Source organism: Miscanthus floridulus, chromosome 8 (assembly GCF_019320115.1).
Source record: "Miscanthus floridulus cultivar M001 chromosome 8, ASM1932011v1, whole genome shotgun sequence".
Classification (NCBI taxonomy): domain Eukaryota; kingdom Viridiplantae; phylum Streptophyta; class Magnoliopsida; order Poales; family Poaceae; genus Miscanthus; species Miscanthus floridulus.
In genome coordinates, this window is record NC_089587.1 from 45,635,892 (window position 1) to 45,656,737 (window position 20,846).

The 20,846-nt window shown below is 48.1% G+C and overlaps 2 protein-coding genes across 3 annotated transcripts; one reads left to right on the forward strand and one right to left on the reverse strand.

The window, feature by feature from the left end:
- The first annotated feature begins 1,169 nt into the window (after nt 1-1,169).
- On the forward strand, nt 1,170-3,306 carry LOC136476282 (serine/threonine-protein kinase RHS3-like). Of its 2 annotated transcripts, none has more exons than XM_066474052.1 (2): nt 1,170-1,347; nt 1,605-3,306. In XM_066474052.1, exon 2 carries the CDS (start codon nt 1,665-1,667, stop codon nt 3,276-3,278), a length of 1,614 nt encoding a protein of 537 aa, XP_066330149.1. In that variant the 5' UTR covers nt 1,170-1,347; nt 1,605-1,664; the 3' UTR covers nt 3,279-3,306. The 2 variants fall into 2 exon arrangements, with proteins under 2 accessions (XP_066330149.1, XP_066330150.1); XM_066474053.1 differs by having other exon boundaries at nt 1,609-3,306.
- A 37-nt stretch (nt 3,307-3,343) lies between these two features.
- LOC136476281 (L-gulonolactone oxidase 3-like) lies at nt 3,344-19,113 on the reverse strand. Its single transcript, XM_066474051.1, has 2 exons — nt 18,343-19,113; nt 3,344-4,593 (listed from the first exon to the last, which is right to left on the reverse strand). Exons 1-2 carry the CDS (start codon nt 19,027-19,029, stop codon nt 3,514-3,516), a joined length of 1,767 nt encoding a protein of 588 aa, XP_066330148.1. The 5' UTR covers nt 19,030-19,113; the 3' UTR covers nt 3,344-3,513.
- Nucleotides 19,114-20,846: the final 1,733 nt, after the last annotated feature.

The following is a 20,846-nucleotide window of genomic DNA, read 5'->3' on the forward strand; positions in this document are numbered from 1 at the left end:
ATGCCCCCGAGGTGGGTGGCGCGCGGCAGAGGAGAATGAGGTTAGGTCTAACTAGTCCCCTCCCCCCAAAGTTATAACGGATGTATGCAGAAACTAGAATATTCTATATTCGGTTACTAAAAAGAGTTGTGATCTATCACTATTCTACGTTGTGGATGGAAGGAGCTAGTAGTTCATGCCCGGCTTTGCTGGTGGGGTTGCCAGTTGCATTGCCTGCGCCCCCACGCTGGCGTTGTCGTGCTAAAACTCGCAACTCGACCGGTACAGATGGAAAGTATGTAGCAACCTGTTGGCCCGAGGAAGTGGCGTGCGTGATAATGCTCAGGCGCCGTAGCCTGCTGCCAGCTTAATTCTGATTCTTCCAGTGGGAGAGAGAAGAGAAGCCTGCCGGACATGGAAGAGAGAGAGGCGTCGTCCTCTACTAATTAGGGACAATTAACGGGACATCAGTCGTCAGCAGCGGGATGAACATGCATGCCGCGCGTATTCACTAATGTTCGTCAACAGTCAAGTATTTTTTTTTTACGAGAGATAAAAGTCAAGTAGTGACATCCTGAGTTCCTTCCATATGTCGAGGGAGCACACTCGAATGAACTCATCTCCTCTTCCGTCTGACTTCACACTAGCAGGTCTCATCGCGAAATAAAGCCCCAACTGAAAGTTCAGTAGGTGGTGTTTGGATGGTCCTTCTAAATTTTAGTCGTTGTCGCATCGAATATTTGGACACATACACAGAGTATTAAATATAGACTAATTACGAAATTAATTGTATAGTTTACGACTAATTTGTGAGACGAATCTTTTGAGTCTAATTAGTCCATGATTTAACAATATGGTGTTGCAGTAAACATATACTGACGATGGAATAATTAGGCTTAAAAAATTCGTCTCGTGGGATAATGACGGATTATGTAATTTATTTTTTTATTAATATCCGAACACCTCATACAACATTCTTCCAACACACCTTCTAAATTTTAGCCAGTTGCACCACCTAAATACCCTCTACCTATCAGCATCTCAAACTGAAAGATCGCCAACGACCGACCGAGCAGCCGCGGTTGACATTCGTGTGTGATCATCTCATCTTCCCCCGACTCACCTCCCGGCACGTCGTCGTTTGTCGTCCCATCTATCGGTCATCAGTGCGTGGGGCGTGGGCGTGGGCGTGGCAGCCACCAAGACAGGCCCCCTCGTCGTCGGATTATTCATTCATTCCACCTCTCGTCCTTAACTCGAGAGCCACATACAGCTCAGGCTTCTCTGATCGATCTGCAGACAGACAGGCCGCGAGAAGAGCTAGCAGATCTGATGATGAGCCAAACCTCGTCTGCCTGCTGACACCCGGTACGCATGCATATATGGCCGTTGTTCACTGCTTGCCCTTTGACTCTGTTTTTTCTCTTCGGTCGTTCGGCATGTCATATGTGCATCTACTTTCTGATCAACGCTCTTTGCCATGATTTACGTACTTTGTTAAGTTGGTGGCCAATCCGATCCAGAGAAGTTGGCATCCAACCAACAGTTCAGATAATCAGATCTGTTGATGATAATCAACTTGGTAAATTTGCTCAACTGTTTTTTCTTCCTTTCCTTCATGATAGCTAGCGTGGAAAGCAGTAGCGGAGGAACACGTACTGATCGAGGGGGTGAGTGCGTGCATCATGGAGGACGTCAGGATCGTCGGGAGCTTCGACTTGGACGCCGTCGGCGCGTACCCGACGACGCTGCCCAGCCCGAGGATGGTCGCCGCAGCTGGACGAGACCTCCAATTCATCCATTCCCCGCGCCAGCGGCCATCGGGGTTCAGGAAGAGCCTCAACCCGATCTACACCGACGACCACGGCACCACGGCCAGCAACTCTTCCACGACGACGGCGACAACAACGGATTCGTCACCATCAGCCGCCGCGGCAAGCCATGACGAAGGCGCGCACGTTGCGACGGCGGCAGCGGCAGCGGCACGAGACTGCCCGCCGCTGCCGGCGTCCCCGGCGCCGCCTGTGCCCGCGCGGCGCCACACCGGCGGGGACGGGCGGCGCTGGGAGGCCATCCGCGCGGCCGAGCCCCCGCTGAGCCTGGGCCACTTCCGCCTCCTACGGCGCCTGGGCTACGGCGACATCGGCAGCGTCTACCTCGTCGAGCTCCGCGGCGGCGGCGGCCGCGGAGGCGCGCTCTTCGCCATGAAGGTCATGGACAAGGGCTCGCTGGCCGGCCGGAACAAGCTGGCCCGCGCGGAGACGGAGCGCGAGATCCTCGGCCTGCTGGACCACCCCTTCCTGCCCACGCTCTACTCCCACTTCCAGACCGACAAGTTCTGCTGCCTCCTCATGGAGTACTGCTGCGGCGGCAACCTCCACTCGCTCCGCCAGAAGCAGTCCAGCAAGCGGTTCACCGAGGACGCCGCCAGGTTCTACGCGTGCGAGGTGCTGCTTGCGCTGGAGTACCTGCACATGCTGGGCGTGGTGTACCGGGACCTCAAGCCCGAGAACGTGCTCGTCCGGGAGGAAGGCCACATCATGCTCTCCGACTTCGACCTCTCCCTCCGCTGCTCCGTCAGCCCGGCGCTTGTCCGCTCCCCGTCCGGCCGTGTCAGCGCCGGTGGCCTCGCCCACGGCTGCATGCTCCCACGCATCCTCCCGGGCAAGAAGAAGAAGAACAAGGCTAATAAGGCCAGGCTGGACGACGACGAGACGGTGACTAGTGGCAGCGTCGTCGGCTGCAAGAAGCCGTCGTCGCTGGAGTTCACGGCCGAGCCGACAAGCGCGCGGTCCATGTCGTTCGTGGGCACGCACGAGTACCTGGCGCCGGAGATCATCCGCGGCAACGGCCACGGCAGCGCCGTCGACTGGTGGACCTTCGGCATCTTCCTCTACGAGCTCCTGCACGGCGCCACGCCCTTCAAGGGCTCCGGGAACCGCGCCACGCTCTTCAACGTCGTCGCGCAGCCGCTCAGGTTCCCCGACGCGCCGGCGGTCAGCGCCGCGGCCAGGGACCTCATCCGGGGACTGCTGGCGAAGGAGCCGCACAACCGGCTCGCGTCCCGGCGCGGCGCCGCCGAGGTGAAGCAGCACCCCTTCTTCGAAGGCGTCAACTGGGCGCTCATCAGGAGCGCCCAGCCACCATACATCCCCGACGCCGCCGTTGACCACTGCTCCCAGTTCGCCTGCGACGACGGAGCGTCGGCGCAAGGTGCCACGCCCAAGAGCGCCGCACGGAAAACCGGATCGCGTCACACTGATTCTGATTCGTCGCATGTTGATTTTGAGTACTTTTAGGATGAGATGATCACAAGTTTTGAGATCTCCATTATTTTGTAACATCTCCATGTTCACTGATTTAATTTCTAAAATACCAATATTACAGAAATTCTCCTTTTTGTATTATGAACTATGATGATGATGTATAGCTACAAGCACTCTTTAATTAAATGAGAAATCTATTATCCACACGGCTCACAGCTTTCAATTAAGCTCTAATAAACCAAGAAAGAAATAAGGTCACTGATCACTGTCACTGGTTCTGCGACACCGAGTACCTGCAGACCCTGGCGTCCGTAAACACGAGCCCCGGCCTGCAGTAGTACCCCTGCCCGGGGCTGCAGTGCCTGTCCTCGGAGCACACGCACCGGCCGTCCAGCGCGCACCCGTCGCCCTTGTCAACCTCCACCCCGCCGACGACCTCGTCCGACCACGGGCTGTCGAACAGGCCCCGGGGGTCCAGCTGCCGCTTCGCCGCCGCAAACTGGCCCCACCGCGGGTACTTCCCGAGCACGCCGGCGAACGCCACCAGGCGGTTCTTGGCCCAGTGCGGCCTGGCGCCGTGCTTGACGAACGCCAGCTGCTCCACCTCCTCCCACACGTCCTCGCTCAGCCGCGGCGCCGCTGGGTCCGACGCGCGGTAGTAGTTGAAGTCCACCACGACGGAGTCCTCGGGCTGGCCCAGGTGCGCCGCCGACGCCTTCACGAACCGGACCAGGAGGCCGTTGTACACGTCCACGCCGCAGAGGCTGTCGGAGCCGGCGAGGTCCCGCAGGCGCTTCACGTCGAGGATGAAGTCCCGGAACCGCGCCGGCGGCGAGAACATCGCCGTGCTCTCGTAGAAGAAGAGGCCGTGGAACCTGGGGTCCCACCCGCACGCGCTGAGCAGGTCCGCCGCGGACGAGCGCGCGCAGGAGCCCGACGTCTGCATCTTCCCCTGGTACCCCACCACGGGGTACCCAGTGAACAGCACGCCGTTGTTCTTCAGCCCGCTGCCGACCAGCCGCTTCGCCGCGCCCTCCACCGCCGCCGTCACGCACTTGCCCCTCACGCTCTTGGACCGCTCCAGCGAGGTCTCGACCGCCCTGAGCCCCGCGGTGACGGCGATGGGCGTCGCCTGGAAGCCGATGAAGTCGTTGACGCCGTCCCCGGGCGCGTCCAGCGGCGCGCGGTCGTCGATGCGGTACACGGCCGTGTGCTGGGACGGGTACCAGGTGATGTCGGCGAACTCGTGGCTCGCTGCGTGGGCGGCGAAGTCGTCCTGGAAGCTGGAGTCGTTCCTGTAGTCGTAGGTGATGCTGCGCTTGAACCTCGGCTCCAGTGACAGCGTGATCTGCAATGCAACCAACCAGTGTAGATCACGTTGGAACTCAAAAATCAGTTCACTTCGCTACTACCAGTGTACTTTTTTTAAGATAATGCATGTACTACCAGTGTACCAGTGTACTCAAAAATCTGATTTGCAATGGTTAGAGTTTTCGGATTGTGAATTGGTTGAACAAAGAGATGAAGCAGCAGCAGCTGAACTTGACTGGCGCAATATAAATCTAGATGGTCACATTTAGAGAACTGGAAGGGTGTGCCAGCGACGCTTCCTTTGGGAAATTCAAAGTAGCCGATCATTTCAAAAACAGAACAATGGTACTATTTTGTAATTAACTTGCTTAGCCAGATGTTTTAGTCAGAGAAGCGATGCATCATATGATTCTTGTAGAAGAAAAAACGAAGGTACCTTCGAGTTTTTGACAGGCCGTGACTAAGGCACTCAAGAACAATCACACGTTACTGTTAAAATAACAGATTGAATAAACACACTTCTCGAGGAAGAACATTTCCCTTTCCAAAGTGCAAATTGATGCTTCTCAGACTTCAGGCTTTCAGATAACAAAAACAATACCAGCTCCAAAATACTAAAACCAAATGCCAGTCGGATGCACGATGATACGCAGGTTGAGTAGATGTACACGAAATCTTAGCAATCAACTTAATAAACGCACTTCTCGGGGAAGAACATTTCCCTTTCCAGAGTGCAAATTGCGTGAGGAGTGAGAAACAAACCACATCTAGGCTCCGTTCGCTTGGAGAAATTTTGAAGAAATCTAAAAAAATCTAAATGAATCTGTGAGAGGAAAACACTGTTCCGGATGAAAAAAGAAACGGATCAAGCCGGGTTTAAAAGTACACGAATGGGCCCCTAGATTGCGTGTGAACCCTTTCCCAAAAACAACTCACCAAGCAAACTGGGATCCTGTTGGATTCACATTTCAGCAATTAGAGAAGACTATCCGGAGTCTAGGATACAGGGTCTGTTTTTTGAAGCAAACTTGCTTAATCTCATATACTACGCCCCTAGCAGCAAACTTGCTAGAGGCAATACTGTAGCTAGTCTACTTACCAGTCACTAAGCGGAGGTGTTCTAATGTTGTAATAAACACAAAGGATTACTTCTAACAAGAAGGCCCGATGATAGAATCAGTGTTCTAATGTTGTATTCAGGTGGGTGTTATTCAGAAGACTCGACTAATTAGCAGGTGACATTTATTATGGCATGAAAATAAAAGTAACCTATGGAACTGTTTGGTTCACGCAACGGAGCAATAATATCCCCGCTTGTCTTTTCAGCGGTATTTTTTTAGGGAAGAGTTTTTCTTTGAGCGACAAATCAAGAAACAGTACTTTTTAGCTCATCTACGTACTAATTAATGAATTTAACTATTTAACCAGAGAACCGAATATATTAATCTATTAGGTGCTTTAGGTATACTTATTTTACATGTGCTATATCCACTAACTAAGGGGGTGTTTGGATCCGGCTACTAAAATTTAGGAGGTGTGTCGGAAGAATATTGCATGGGGTGTTCGGATACTAATAAAAAATAAATTACATAATCCGTTAGTACTCCACGAGACGAATTTTTTTTAAGTCTAATTAATCCATCATTAGCATATGTTTACTGTAGCAAAACATTGTCAAATCATGAACTAATTAGCCTCAAAAGATTCATCTCGCAAATTAGTCACAAACTATGTAATTAGTTTCATAATTAGTCTATATTTAATACTTCATATATATGTCCAAACATTCGATGGGACAGCGACTAAAGTTTAGGAGGGGCAACCAAACACCCCCTAAGTTGTAGTCCACACTCCACATCTTATTCGAGAAAGAGAGAAAACAAGGAACTAGGTCTAAGATATACTGCGCGCCACACGAGGAGGAAGAAATCGGTGGTATTTGCATTGGAAGGACCAACATTGTTTCATCTTTGAGACTTACATGTATGCCATTAAAAAAGTTTGTAATTACACACAAGTCATTAAAAAAATTGACCACATACGAGTGCCATCGTTCTAAACTTCTTTGCTCTCCAAGCCATTCCATCGGTGGTCTGTTCGTTTTTCACCGTTACATATGGGCCCGGTCTGTCAAAACGTCTATAATACCCCTCTCATCCCAATCCTCTCTCTCTCAATCTCGATCTCTCTTCTCGTGCATGCGGCCGGGGCGAGCTCGCCCGCGCCCGCGGCGGCTGGCCGGGGCCGAGCTCGCCCACGCTCACGGCGACTAGGGCTCGGCTAGGAGGCCGCGCGAAGCAGCAGCGCCGAGGCGGTCACCGAGCTCCGCCGAGCGGGGCTCTTCACCTCCTGCGCCGCACGCTGCTTTTGCCCCGGGCACCCCCAACAGCCGGAGATGGTCGGACCGGCACCTCCGCTCCCATACGTGGCCAGGGGCGTGACTGACGATGGCCGAGCTCCGACGAGCACCTGTCCACGCCCGCCGCCGGACGCGTTCGGCGCCGTCGGCCGCGACACCTTCAGTGCCGCCTTGTCCCCATGCGCACTGCCCCACGAGCTCCAACCGCCATGGCCGCGTGCACCCCTACCCGCCATGGTCGTGGGCCGCGAGACCTCCAGCGCCACCCTGGCCATGCGCGCCCCGCCCCGTGAGTTCGCCGCACGACTACGTGCTCCCGAGCCGCGTGCGCCCATGCACGCGCTCGCCGCACCCAAGGTCGCGCGGTCGGGAGCAGCCCGGCCTACAGTGGACGCCGCTGCTGCTGGCCGCGACGACCTGCATAGCTGAGCCTCACCACCCTACCAAGCCGGGAGCCGACCCCGTCGTTCGTGACCTCGTCAAGCCGGCGTTCGGGTCCGCGGCCACGCCACCTTGAGTCCGCCTCCCAGTCCACGCGCTCACGGCGTACCGCGTCAAGTGCTGCACGCACGCCGGCGAGCTCGACCTCGGCCAGCCACCACAGGCGAGCTCGGCCCTGGCCTCGTTAGGGACGTCGAGGCTGGCGCTGGCGAGCGATGTGAACGAGAGAAGGGTATTTTGGACTTTTATACTAACTGGATCCACGTGTAACAGTGAAAAACGAACAGACCACCGACGGAATGACTTAAAGAGCAAAGAAGTTCAGAACAATGGCACTCGTGTACGGTCAATTTTTTTAATGGCTTGTGTATAATTACAGACTTTTTTAAAAGCCTCTTCATCTTTCCCCTACGGATCCCGTGCGCCCGAGCCGCCACGCAGGCTCTCCCCGTGATGGCTCACCGGTCCGCCGCCGCGCCGACTCGCCGGTCCCCGTAGGCTGCCCCATCGGTCTCGCCGCGTCCGCCTCTGCTCGCACTCCTTATCTCGCTCCTCTCCACTGTCGAATCGGTCGGCGCATAGCACCACCCCTCGAGCCATCGCCATAGCTCTGGCATGTCGTCAAGTACGACATCGACGGTGCCGACGGCCAAGACACCGGCCAGAACTAGACACGGCCACCTCCCAACAACGCGGTTGCAAACAGGCTAGCTAGAAAAAGGGATCGAAAATGAGTGCTCAAGTGGCAGATCGCAAGGAAAAAAACAAGAAACTGATGGGTATGGTCGGGGGCTCGGGGCCACGCTGCCGCACGTGGCGATGCTAGTGACACCGGGATGGAGCACCTGATCTCGCCTCGCATCATGAAACCATGGCGACGCGAGAAGGAACCTGCTGATGGCGGGGACGCCAGCTCGATGTTAGTTGATCTCCACCAATAGGCCCAACGGCCTATTAGGCCCTTACCTCTGCGCCCTGATTGGGGGCGCCCAACCCTAACTGGTTGGTAGGCCCCTGTCGCACAGCACATACAAATAGAGAAGGTGGGGATCGGGGCTCATTCCACGAGGTTCACCGTGAGCCACCACACCCACCTACAGTAACCCTAAACTGATCTAAAGACTGTGCTGCCAGCGACGGGATGTGCCCCAACCACCGTCGTCGCACCTCCACAGCGCCACTGGTGATCGTCTCCATCGCGCTGCACGCCTTCAACACCATGGCACCGGTGTCTATGCTTGCCGATGCGCTGCAACAGAGAAAGGCGAGGAGTCTACCCAAATCTATGGGTCACACAGAGAGGTACACACATCATCGATCCTAACAATGGTATCAGAGCCAGGTTGCCTCTGTGTGACCCTAACCCTAACTGGGTAAAAGCAAAGAAAAGAGTGACCGAGGTGACGGACATCACTGTCTACCGGTCATCACCGCCACCGTGCGTGGGGGAAAAGATGCCGCACCGTTCACCAGCGCACGGCAAGAGAAAAGAAAAGAACAGATCCATTCGGGTCAGAGAAGAGATAGGGCCCTCAGCCCATGAAGCCGAACCCTAACCCAAGAACAGAACAGATCTAATTCGGATTTGGCCGAACCCTAAGACCTAACCCTAACTCGCATGGAGAAAGGGAAAAAGGAGAAAGCCATTCGGATGAACTCCAAAGGGAATAACCGAATCAATTGAATCAAAAGAAAGAAAAGGAACCCTAGACCCAAACCCTAATTCCCCACATCAGTTCGGATAAGAGAAAATCAGATCCAAATCAGAGTAGGGGAAAGGGGAAGAAAGGGAAGGGAACCGATTCGGATGGTAGATCCAAAGACAAATCAGAGAAGGGGAAAAAGGGAGGGTCGGATTCTGAACCCTAGATCTAAATCCTTGTTTGGATAAAAGAAAAGCAGACCCAAATCCGAAGAGCGGAAAGGGGATAATCTTGGTGAACTCGAATCAAACAAAAAAAAGAAAAGAAAACATGAATCGGGTTCAACCGAACCCTAACCCTAGATCCCCTTTTCGGGTGAACGAGTGAAAAGAAAAGAAAGAAGATAGAAATCAAAACCGAAGGGAGAAGAAAGTCTACCTCGCCGCGCATCGGATGTCCCTTCACCGGCGTAGGAGAAGAAGAGCCGAGCCGGCCCTTCGCTGGTGCGAAAGAAGAAGAGCTCGGCCAAGGGGGCGCCGTGGCCAGGCCGCTCGATGGCGGCGTGCTCACCCGTTGGGGAGCACGTGCGCCGGCGAGGGGGCCAGTGACGACGCCATGGCTCTGCCCCTACACCGTTTTTGCACGCTCGGTCGCCGCTCAGTGCTCATAGCGCTGAGAAGAGAGAGCATAGAGAGAGAAGCGGAGGAAGTGAAATGACTCTAGGGTTTTGGGGACCGCGACCGGAGTCGGTTTTTATTCGACCGAGATGAACCGATGGCTGTCGGATGAAATCGGACGGCGATGGAAGCATGGGCCGGCTTTCAGCCCAGGCGGGTGCGCGCGCCAGGCCGAATTCCAGGCCTAGGCCCAGGTTGCAGCCTAGGCGCAGGGGAGAGCGCGGGAAGCGCCCACGCGGGCGTGGGCTGTGGGCCGCCTTGCCGTTTTGGGCCGAAAGAATAGTACAGAAAAGAATGAGTTTTCTTTTTTTTCTATTTCCAGCAAATATTTATTTCTGGAAAATGAATAAATGGTTCAAAAGAAAAATAGAAAATGTAATTTTTCCCTGTGGGTAAAATTCAAGAAAAAGAAAAATTTCCACTAAATGTTTATTTCCTAGAAATTGATTAATGGATTAAAGAAAATAGAAAAAGCAATTATCCCTGTGGGTAAAATTCAAGAAATTGAGTGAAAGTTTTTCCGCTGCTAAAGAAATTGTTTATTCTCTAGTTAATTTGAACCAATGTGGTATTTAATTGGAGAAAAAGAGATTTTTTCCACTGCTAAAGAAAATGTTGATTCTCCAGTTATTTTGAATCAATGTGGTATTTAATTGGAGAAAAAGAGTTTAGATATGATTATGATGTTGTTGTTTTCTGACCAACGTTGTTAATAACAATATCATAATATTAATGATTTATGCATTAATTCTACTTCTGCCCAACGGTGATGTAGAATTAGTGTATAAGAACAGATGCTAATTTTAATGATTTATACATTAATTCTACTTCTGTCCAACGGTGATGTAGAATTAGTATGTAAGAAGAATTGTGAAAGTTAAAGATTTATGCATTAATTCTATTTCTGTCCAACGGTAATATAGAATTAGTATATAAGAATAATTGTATGTCTTGATTTTGACCAACGTTGGAATAAAGGCATGCAAATGGTGTTATTTTTATATTCAGAAAAGTTTTGACCTGGTTTTCATCTTATCTAAGATGGACTGGGTAGCCACCTCACCGTGTTCCACTAAGATTGTGGCACCGATGAGGGAGACAAAAGAGAATGATGCCACTTGGGCAACTAAAGAAAGGGATTTTAAATCCCAAAAGATATCCTATGGCTTTTGAGTATAGGAAGTGGGTCACTGCAAATAAAAAATATTTGGCTGTGATAAAGAACATGATTGAATCTGTAATTGTGGGCTCAATCCTAGAATATGACATGATCATCGAGTACCTCGATAGAATAAAGAGTCAGTTTACTGGCCCTTCAAAGACATATGCCACTTAGCTGATAAAGCAGCTGGTCACAGAGTGTTAATCTAGAAAAGGTGGCATAAGAGAGCTCACGATGCGTTGTCGAAATTATGGCACTGTCGTTTATGCCATATTTCGAGAGGGAGAATAGAAAGATAAGTTAAGAATGATATTCTTCCTCCATTAGAGCTCTCAGATTAAGTTCAATGCAGGGAATGCATAAAAAAAAGTATGTAAAGAAGATTAAGAAAGATGACAAATAAAGCATAGGAATTTTATAGATTATTCATATAGACATATGTGATCAGCTTTCCTATAAAGAGTGTGGATGGTTATGATTCGTTCATAACATTCACATATGAGTACTTCCATTATGGCTATATTTATCCAATCAAAGAAAAAAAAGATGTACATGATAAATTCAAGATATTAAAGATTAAGATAGTCAGGTCTGACCGTGGGGGAGTACTGCGGTCGGCATACCCTAAAAAATAGCATAGTAGCCCAGTATTCTATATCGGGTGAACCTCAGCAGAATAGAGTAGCTAAAAGAATCAATCGTACCCTGATGGATATGGTAGGCAGTATGATAAGTTACTCCACCTTATAGTTGAGCCTGTGGATGGAGGCGTTAAAAACCCCATTCATATTCTCAAAAGAGTACCAAGTAAATCGGTGCCCAAAACACCATATGAGTTGTGGACAGGAAGAGTACCCTCGCTAAACCACTTTCGTGAATGTGGGGAACTCTGCTGAGGCTAAAGTGTTTAACCCAAACATTGGAAAGTTATATCCCAAAACAGTAAGTTGTCATTTGTTTGGCTACACAGAAAAGTCAAAAGGTTTTCATTTTCTACTGTCCAGAGAGACATACAAAGTTAGTGGAAACGAGACATGCTATCTTCATAGAGGATGAATTGATAAGAGAGAGCAACAAAAGCCTCAAATAGAAGATATGCCAAATGTGAAGCCCCCTAGTAAGTCTCAAAGAGTTAGAAAATCAGTTATTTCTGCTGATTATGAAGTGTAGAACACTAAGAAATTTCAAATGGAAAATGATCCCACCTTATTTGAAGAAGTCATGAGAAGTGATCATTCATCAAAGTGGCTTGAGGCCATGGAAGATGAAATAAAATCGATGAATGTCAATAAAGTTTGAGATTTAGAAATAATTCCAAAATGAGTCAAAATAGTAGGCTATAAATGGGTCTACAAGACTAAACATGACTCTCAAGGGAATATAGAGACATATAAAGTGTGACTTGTGGCAAAATGGTTTATGCAAAGAGAAGGGATTAATTACAATGAGACCTTTTCTCTAGTCTCATATAAAGTTTCCTTCAGAATCATAATGGCATTAGTGGCATATTACGATTAAAAATTATATCATATGGATGTAAAGACGGCATTTCTCAACAGAGACTTAGAGGAAAATATTTACATGGCACAACCGAAAGGTTTTGTCATGGAAGGAAAAGAACGAATGTGATACCGCCTAAAGAAATCCATTTATGGATTAAAGCAAGCTTCAAGACAGTGGTACTTGAAGTTTGATCAGTAAATAAAGAATTTTGGATTTTAAAGAGAATGTAGAGGACAATTATGTCTATACAAAGTTTAAGATTAGGAAGTTTATCTTTCTTATCCTGTATGTAGATGATATCTTACTTGCTAGTAGTGATGTCAGTCTACTATAAGAGATAAAGAAATTTTGTCCTCAAAACTTGATATGAAAGATCTTGAGGAAGCCTTGTTCGTTCTAGAGATCGAGATTCACCGAGATATAAGAAAAATGGTATAATGACTGTCACAAAAGGCATACATGAAAAAAGATCTTAAAGAAATTTAGTATGCACAAATATAGTCCCTCACCTGCTCCTATAGTCAAGGACGACAGATATGGGGATTTTAAATGCCCCAGGAACCAATATGAGCTCAATCGATAAAGTGAAAGTGGTTTCATATGCTTCAGCTGTTGGAAGCTTGCAACATACTCAAGTATGTACGCGCCCTAACTTGGAATTTGTTACCGGGTTTTACTTGGCAGATTCCAGAGCAATTCTGGAATAGAACACTAAAATTAGTAAAGAAAGTCTTGCATTATTTGCAAGGAACGAAAGGCCTCATGATGACATATAGAAGATCTGATTCACTCCATATGGTAGGATATTCAGATTTTGATTATGCGAGAGTGAATGCATATCCAGACGTGGATTTTCTATCATCTCACAAAGGGGAGATATTTCATGGAAAAGCTCAATGCGAACCGTCAGTACATCATCCATAATGTATGACAGTTTATAGCGTGTTATGAGGCAACAGGTAGGTGAACTGACTAAAGAAGTTCATACCCGGTTTGAAGGTGGTTGACGACATCTATAGACCACTAAAGTTATACTACGATTATAATATGGTAGTACAGTATGCTCACAACATAAGTCAAGTGGTGCTGCCAAACACATTGACATAGAGTATTATGTTGTGAAAGATAAAGTCTGAGATCAAGTCATAAGTCTTGAGCATATAAGTACAGAAAGGATGCTCGTGGATCCGCTTACAAAAGGCTTACCACCCAACATGTTCAGAGAACATGGTGTTCAGAGAATATGTAGCTAGCATGGGTTTAAGGGAAAGCCTAAAATTCTTGGACAAAAGAAGGCCCAAAGATAAGTACCTATTTTAGAACAGAGTAGTGAGTTGTAGCTGTTAAGTCTATCGGCAATAGACCATGACGATGAGACATGCTCTATGAGCTAATCTGTAATGGAATGAACAAAAGTAAATGATATAAAATTGAAAGATGGAATAAGATCAAGGAGGAGAATGTTAGTTGATCTTCACCAATAGGCCCAACGGCCTATTGGGCCCTTGCCTCTGCGCCCTGATCGGGGGCGCCCAACCCTAACTGGTTGGTGGGCCCCTGTCGCACAGCACATACAAATAGAGAAGGTGGGGATCGGGGCACGTTCCACGAGGTTCACCGTGAGCCACCACACCCACCTATAGTAACCCTAAACCGATCTAAAGACCGTGCTGCCAGCGACGGGATGTGCCCCAACCACCGCCGTCGCACCTCCACAGCGCCACTGGTGATCGTCTCCACCGCGCTACACGCCTTCAACACCACGGCACCGGCATCTACGCTTGCCGATGCGCTGCAACAGAGAAAGGCGAGGAGTCTACCCGGATCTATGGGTTACACAGAGAGGTACACACATCATCGATCCTAACACTCGGAAGGCGGCAAGGGCGATTTCACCGGCAGGGCGGCAGGCGGGTCTTCTCCGTCGCCTCCGACTACTTCGCTTAGCCAGCGAAGCTTGCCGGACCTGCCTCGGGTCCCTGCGCGCCGCCGCTACCCTGCATGACCGCCACAGAGCTCGTAGGCTCGCCACAGACCTTGTTCGCCTCGCTCGCCGTGCGGCCGCGGGATCTTGCGACATCACCGCAGACCACGTCGAGCAGAAGCGACAACGGCGCGGCTTCGCTCTGGAAGACGCTCGCCTCACGCGCGGCCCACCCGGCTCGCCAGTTCTCCCTTCCCCTCTCAGCTCGCTGGTACCCGTGTGGTGTGGTTTGCACAGAGGATCCTTAGGCCTTCCACAGCGTGTGGCCAGAGTCGTGTCTAAAACAGAGAGAGAAAGATGAAGCACCACTCATCACACTGCAGCTACCGATACCAGCACGGGGAAAAAGGGGAGCGATGAATGTAGTTTGCACCGGTGCTATCTCCGTTTTTAAAGAGAGACTACACTACTGCCCTACGGGAAGGAAGAGAAGGAACCATCACTAGCTTTGGTTTTTTAGGGTGTGTTTAGCTGGGAAGGTGATTTTTTTTGTCACATCGGATGTGTCGGAAAGGATGTCGGGAGGGATTTTTGATACTAATAAAAAAACAAATTACAGAACCTATCAGAAAACTGCGAGACGAATCTAATGATACTAATTAATCGGTCATTAGCACATGTGGGTTACTGTAGCACTTAAGGCTTTTCATGGACTCATTAGGCTTAAAAGATTCGTCTCGCGATTTCGCCGAGAACTGTACAATTAGTTTTTTTTCGTCTACATTTAGTACTCCATGCATGTGTCCAAACATGCTCTTTTATTGTAGGAGACAAAAAAAAAATTGAAAACTAAACAGGGCCTTAATTAGCCCCATCCCAACTACCGCAACGCATGCTGGATGAGCTCAAGGGCTCTTGATTTAACTGCTATGCGGGGGTTGTTGTACCTCTAGTGATGCTGGCACGTTGTAGGATATGCAAAACGATACCAAATACTATATATGGAGCCCATTTTTTATTTAGCACCACTCCACCATTGTGGAGAGCCTATGACGAGAGCGAGCAAAACGTTGAACGATTGGTTAATATTTTATCAGGACACCGTGACAAAATTTTGCACGGAAAGCCCATGCCCCGTGGTTTGTTTGTCCTGTAAACCGTTTTCTTTAGACTTATTTTAATCGAAACAATATTTTTCTCTCACAGAAAATCAGTGTTTTAATTTATTTTTTCAAAGAAGCCAACAGCTTCTTAGTTTTTTGGTACGACAGCTCTATAAACTAGTCATGGTTTTTTTTGCATTGAGTACCCTTAAAATCTTAAACCAATCATTGAGTATCTTACTCTTTTTTCACCATCAAGCAATCTCGGCTACAGAATGGATTAATTAGTTCTTTTGACAACAATAATCATTGTAATTTGGACGGGACGCTGTCCAGACAGAAGCAGCCCTGGTGGCACGCTGTCCAGACTCACGAGTCACCTGGATATGAACGGGATCAGCGCAGAGCAGTTGTTTTCTTCTGGCATACATACAGTATTTGGGAACGCATGCAGGCTGGTCCTCAATCCCGTGGTCCCGGTGTCAACGAAGAAGTAACAATTCTCAAGCCAAGCTAAAATTTACTCCATTTGTCAATAGACAGTCATCAAATGATATTACGGCAACTAATGTCAAATAGGACATCCTGTTGCAAGCAAACAGCATCAGGCTCCTCCGGTCTCCAATAATGTGTAGCTTTAACCATTATTTGTCACTAGAATATATTAACAAACGGCTTGTTCGCTGGTTGACTTCTAAGCTGGCTGTTGCTGGTTTATTGTGAGAGAAAAACATTATTGACTGGCTGGTTTAGGCTGACTGAAACCATCAAACGAACATGGTGAAAATATAGTGAAATTATGGGGCTACCAACCTTTTTATAAGACAATTTTACATTATAATTTTTTTCAGGTTTTCATACCAAAAGTTTTTTAAATTTATTGGTAATTAAATTTTCACAATGTTGACCAGATCTCGTAAAAAACATCAACTATTTTTTTACTAAAGGGAGAAGTATAGATCCATCAACCAAACCCATGACCAATTTTTTAGAACAAACCATTAGGAGTTATTGTCTCCTGTCACAATATAACTTCATCTAAGTTTATCTTAAATTAAACTTTAAAAAGTTAACTAAACTATTTGAAAAGTTATATATTGGGAAAGTATTTTTCATAATGAATATAGTAATATCAATCTTATTTTGCCAACCTATACAAATCTTTATATTGATTGTCAAAGTTAAAAAGGTTTTCTTGTGAATTTGTAGAAGGGAACATATCTAGTGCAAACCAACCTCTCCATGCAAACCGTGCAAACCAACTGCGGGGGAGAGGTGGGAGGGGGATTTGCAAAAGTGTAATTACGCCCGCTCCTAATCACACTTTTGCAAACCCCCCCTCCCACCTCTCCCCCGCAGTTGGTTTGCACGGTTTGCACGGAGAGGTTGGTTTGCACTTGATACGTTGCCTTTGTAAAAACCTGGATAAACTTACATCTATGATCGAAGCAAGTAGATGAATGCGGCCTTGAAAATGATCTCTCTAAGAAAACATGTTCTTTAAAATGCAACCGACTGGCTCCTGCTCCCTTCACTCCAAATTATAAGACACTTTGCTTTTCTATATACATAGTTTTGCTATGTACTCCCTCAGTTCATGAAAGAATGCAATTATGGGATCCGTGCCAGTCAAAGTAACTAAGTTTGACCGAGTTTATAGTAAAAAATATTAGCATTTATGTCTCTAAACAAATTTTTTATGAAAATATATTCTATAACTAATCTAATGGTACTTATTTTATATCATAAATGATAATAGTTTTTTATATAAATTTAGTCAGAGTTCAAATTGTTTGACTCCTCGAAAAGCGAGAATTGCATTCTTTTTTGTATGGAGGAAGTAGTACTTAGATATACATTATGTCTACATACATAGTAAAAATAGTGCATCTAAAAAAATTAAAACGTCTTATAATTACCCGTGTTTGGTTTGGTGGACAAAAAGAGACTAAAAATGCCTTTTTGTCCCTTTTAGTTAGGGTGTTTGGCTCCAAAGTGACTAAAAGGTGAGGCGGCTTGACTAAAAGGTGAAGTTTAGTCCCATTTAGAAATATTTGAGTGACTAATTGGCTAAAACTTATTTATTCACATTTAGTTAAAGTGTTTAGATAAAAAGTGATTAATAGGACTAGATTTGAAGAGTAAACCAATCAACCCCTTCAAATAGGACAGAGGGAGTAGTGTTTTATACATGTTTTGTAGGCCAACACTAATTCTATTCGGCCCGTTTGGCTTGCTGAATTTTGGCTGAAACTGGCTCGAAAATACTGTTCTGACTGAATTATTATAAAAAAAATATTGTTCTGACTAAAAAAACAAGCCGAATAATTTGGATGTTTCGGCTGAAAAAACAAACCGACCAAACCGGCTTCTGCGTAAGCCGAACGGGGCCTTCGTCTTGGAAGTGCACTACCAACCAACGACAATAATGGCCTATTCATTTGGTTCACTTAATTCCCAACAACCACATAGCTCATTTTATAGGTAGTAATAATAACTAAATGATACAGGATGAAATATTTGTTAAGCCAATCAATTCGTGTATTATGAGTTGCTAAAAGTAGAATTCCCTTTTGTCGCTCATATATAAGGAATAAAAAGACGTGATATTTATTAACCAAGGTATGCATTTAGATCTTCACGGTCTTCCCTGGACGAGGTCCCGTTCGGTTTTTTCCGTATTCGGATTGATCGAATTTTTTTTTTTAGCCGGAAACAGTATTTTTCTCTCACAACAATTTAGTCAAAATAATGTTTTTCAGCTAGTTTCGGTTAAAATTCTGTCAGCCGAAAGGGACCTCTTTTTGCTTGGTTCATTTTGTTTTGCATCTTATTTTGGCTCATTTTAACCTTAGCTCAGAGCTCAAATAACTTACGACATGAAAAAAAATTAACTGTCCTATTTAAATTTGAAACAAACATGTATTTTTTTTTAACCATTATTACGATACGGGTGATGCGTTTGATCACTGACCTTGGAGACGACCCCAAGCAGGCCGAGGGAGACGAGCGCAGCCGGGAAGAGCTCGTCGCCTGTGCGCAGCGTGAGGACCCTGGCCCATCCGTCAGCCTCCCCGGCGGTGACGACGAGCCTGAGGCCCACAACGTGGTCGTGCACGGCACCGCCGCGGCCCCACCACGAGCTGCCGTGGGACCCGGTGCTCACGAGCCCCGCGACGCTGACGCCCTCCCAGTAGGGCGCCGCCGTGAGGCTGAGCCCGCGCGCCTCGGCCGCGTCGATGACGGCCCGCAGCGGCGCGCCGGCGTCCGCGGTCACCGTCCGCGCCGCGACGTCCACCTCCACGCCCGCCAGCCTCGCCGTGCTGATGAGCAGCGTGGTAGCAGTGCCGTTCCCGCCGCCGGGGCAGGCGAGCTTCGGGATGGTGTGCGCGAAGCCGCTGACGACCTTGACGCGGGCGCCCGTGGCGCTGGCGCGCGCCACGGCCGCGACCACCTCCTGCTCGGACGCCGGGTACGCGACGGCGGACACGGGGCAGTCGGCGCGGTCGCTGGACCACGCGCCGTAGGCGTTGGAGAGCACGCAGCCGCCGGTGGTCCCGCCATCGGTGCTGGTGCAACGCACCGGCGGTCGCGGCGGCAGCGAGAGCGCCGGCGCCGGGGCATGGGAGGACAGCAGCAGGAGGAGAAAGGTGGCGAGCATTTTTTTCCTTTGTTATTTTTATGCGAGTGCGCCTTTGCTTGTGGAGCGTTGATGTGTTTCTTGGACTTGGAGGCTCTCTCTGCCTTTTGCTCTGCTACTAGGTGCTGCTCTGTCTGCCAAGACACGCTTGCTTTGGTTGCCTTTAAAGAATGCGCGATCGGCGGAGGGCTGTCTAGTTCAAACGTAGAAATTTCTCACGGCCTCGATTGATCCGCGGATGGCAATAGAAGATTGCCTGCCAGTTGTGAACGTTCGCTGATAAGCACAGGCTAAAACCAACGAGCGAATGGTCTAATATATGTACATGAACCTTCAGATCAAAAGAAACAGCTGATGAGCTGAATAGGTAGTAAATCAAAAGGGACAGCTAAAGGGAAATTAAACAGCATGTTCGTTGTTTGGTTTTTGGACTAATAAGTCCGGCTAGTACTGATTTGTTGTGAGAGAAAAATGCTGTATTTAAACCCAAGTTGAAACAAAAAGTGATGGTTGGGAATCCCAAATCTCCACGTCCACACTCATTAGAGCAAGTATACTGATCGACTGGAAGCCGGCGGCGAGGGAGTCCACGTCAACAGAATCTGAGCTGGAGGAGGGAGAACAGATGAGAGAGAAGGAAGCGGGCGGTAGCCTTGTCGCCCGGCTGAAGGGCACTTCCCAAGACACAATCGCCTGCTCCCATCCTGTACGAGCGACAGAGCTGCTGTTTTGGTGGCCCCCCCGTCCCCTCCTCTGGATCCTATGCTCCCACCAGGTCTGTTTTCTTGCCTGGCATTGCAAGGGGCAACAAAGATGTAGCCACAGGAGATGATATGCACATGCAAATAAAGTATTCAATAAAGGAAAACTAACAGCCAACCTAAACGCCAACTTATTATTCGCATATTTGCATATGCTGCCTTGAGATGACATGGTTCAGCGTACCGCCGGCTGCTGGCTAGCTTATTAACCATGCTCTTATCACCGAGGGTTTCACCAACGCACCACACTGACGTGCTGCCTCAGCTTTCATGTCCATATTCAACGTCCATCAGTCACTAGGACGAAATAAAATTAAGGTATGGCAAAGTAGATAAACAATGATAACAAAGAAATATTCAAATTAAAGTAGTTTATATATATGCAAATGCAGTGTCATCAACTCATCAAAATGTACAAGAACACAAATTGCAAATGTATTTTATGCCAAAATGGTCTTGTATAAAATTGCAGTATGGACATTTGGCTTTGGCTTTGGCTTTGGCATTGCCCTTGTCCTCCTTTAAATCCATCTTTATTTAGTCACGCTTGAGTGTAGGCGCCTCGAAACGTAGAACCAACAGCCTGTTCGTTTGGTTGTATTTGACTTATAAGTCATGACTTATCAGTCAACAAACAATATTTTTCTTTCATATCAAATCAGCCAACAGTATTTTCAGTCGTGGCTTATAAGCCAAACCAATCCAAACAAACAGGGCGAAAGCATCTGACAACGGAAGGAAACAAACGAAGGAAGAAGAAGCTCCAAAGCCATTTGATTTAAGATCTAATGAATGAGATCATTGCCTGATCAGATGCAAAATTTTAGGCACCTAACATATAGGAGGGCCCTTATTTTATTCCGTGGTTCATAAATTGACCAACCAATTAAAATATTCAACAAAGAACAAATGATCGAACCTTCGGCGGTTTGGGCACTTTGGGTTTACCTGATTGACGTGATCGTGGCAGCTTGGCACCGCGGCACCGATACGGCAGACCGAGCGATGAACTGGCATGCTTGCGTCTACATCAGATCTAGCCATGAGCTAGGGCATCACCGCATTGGCAGATCAGCA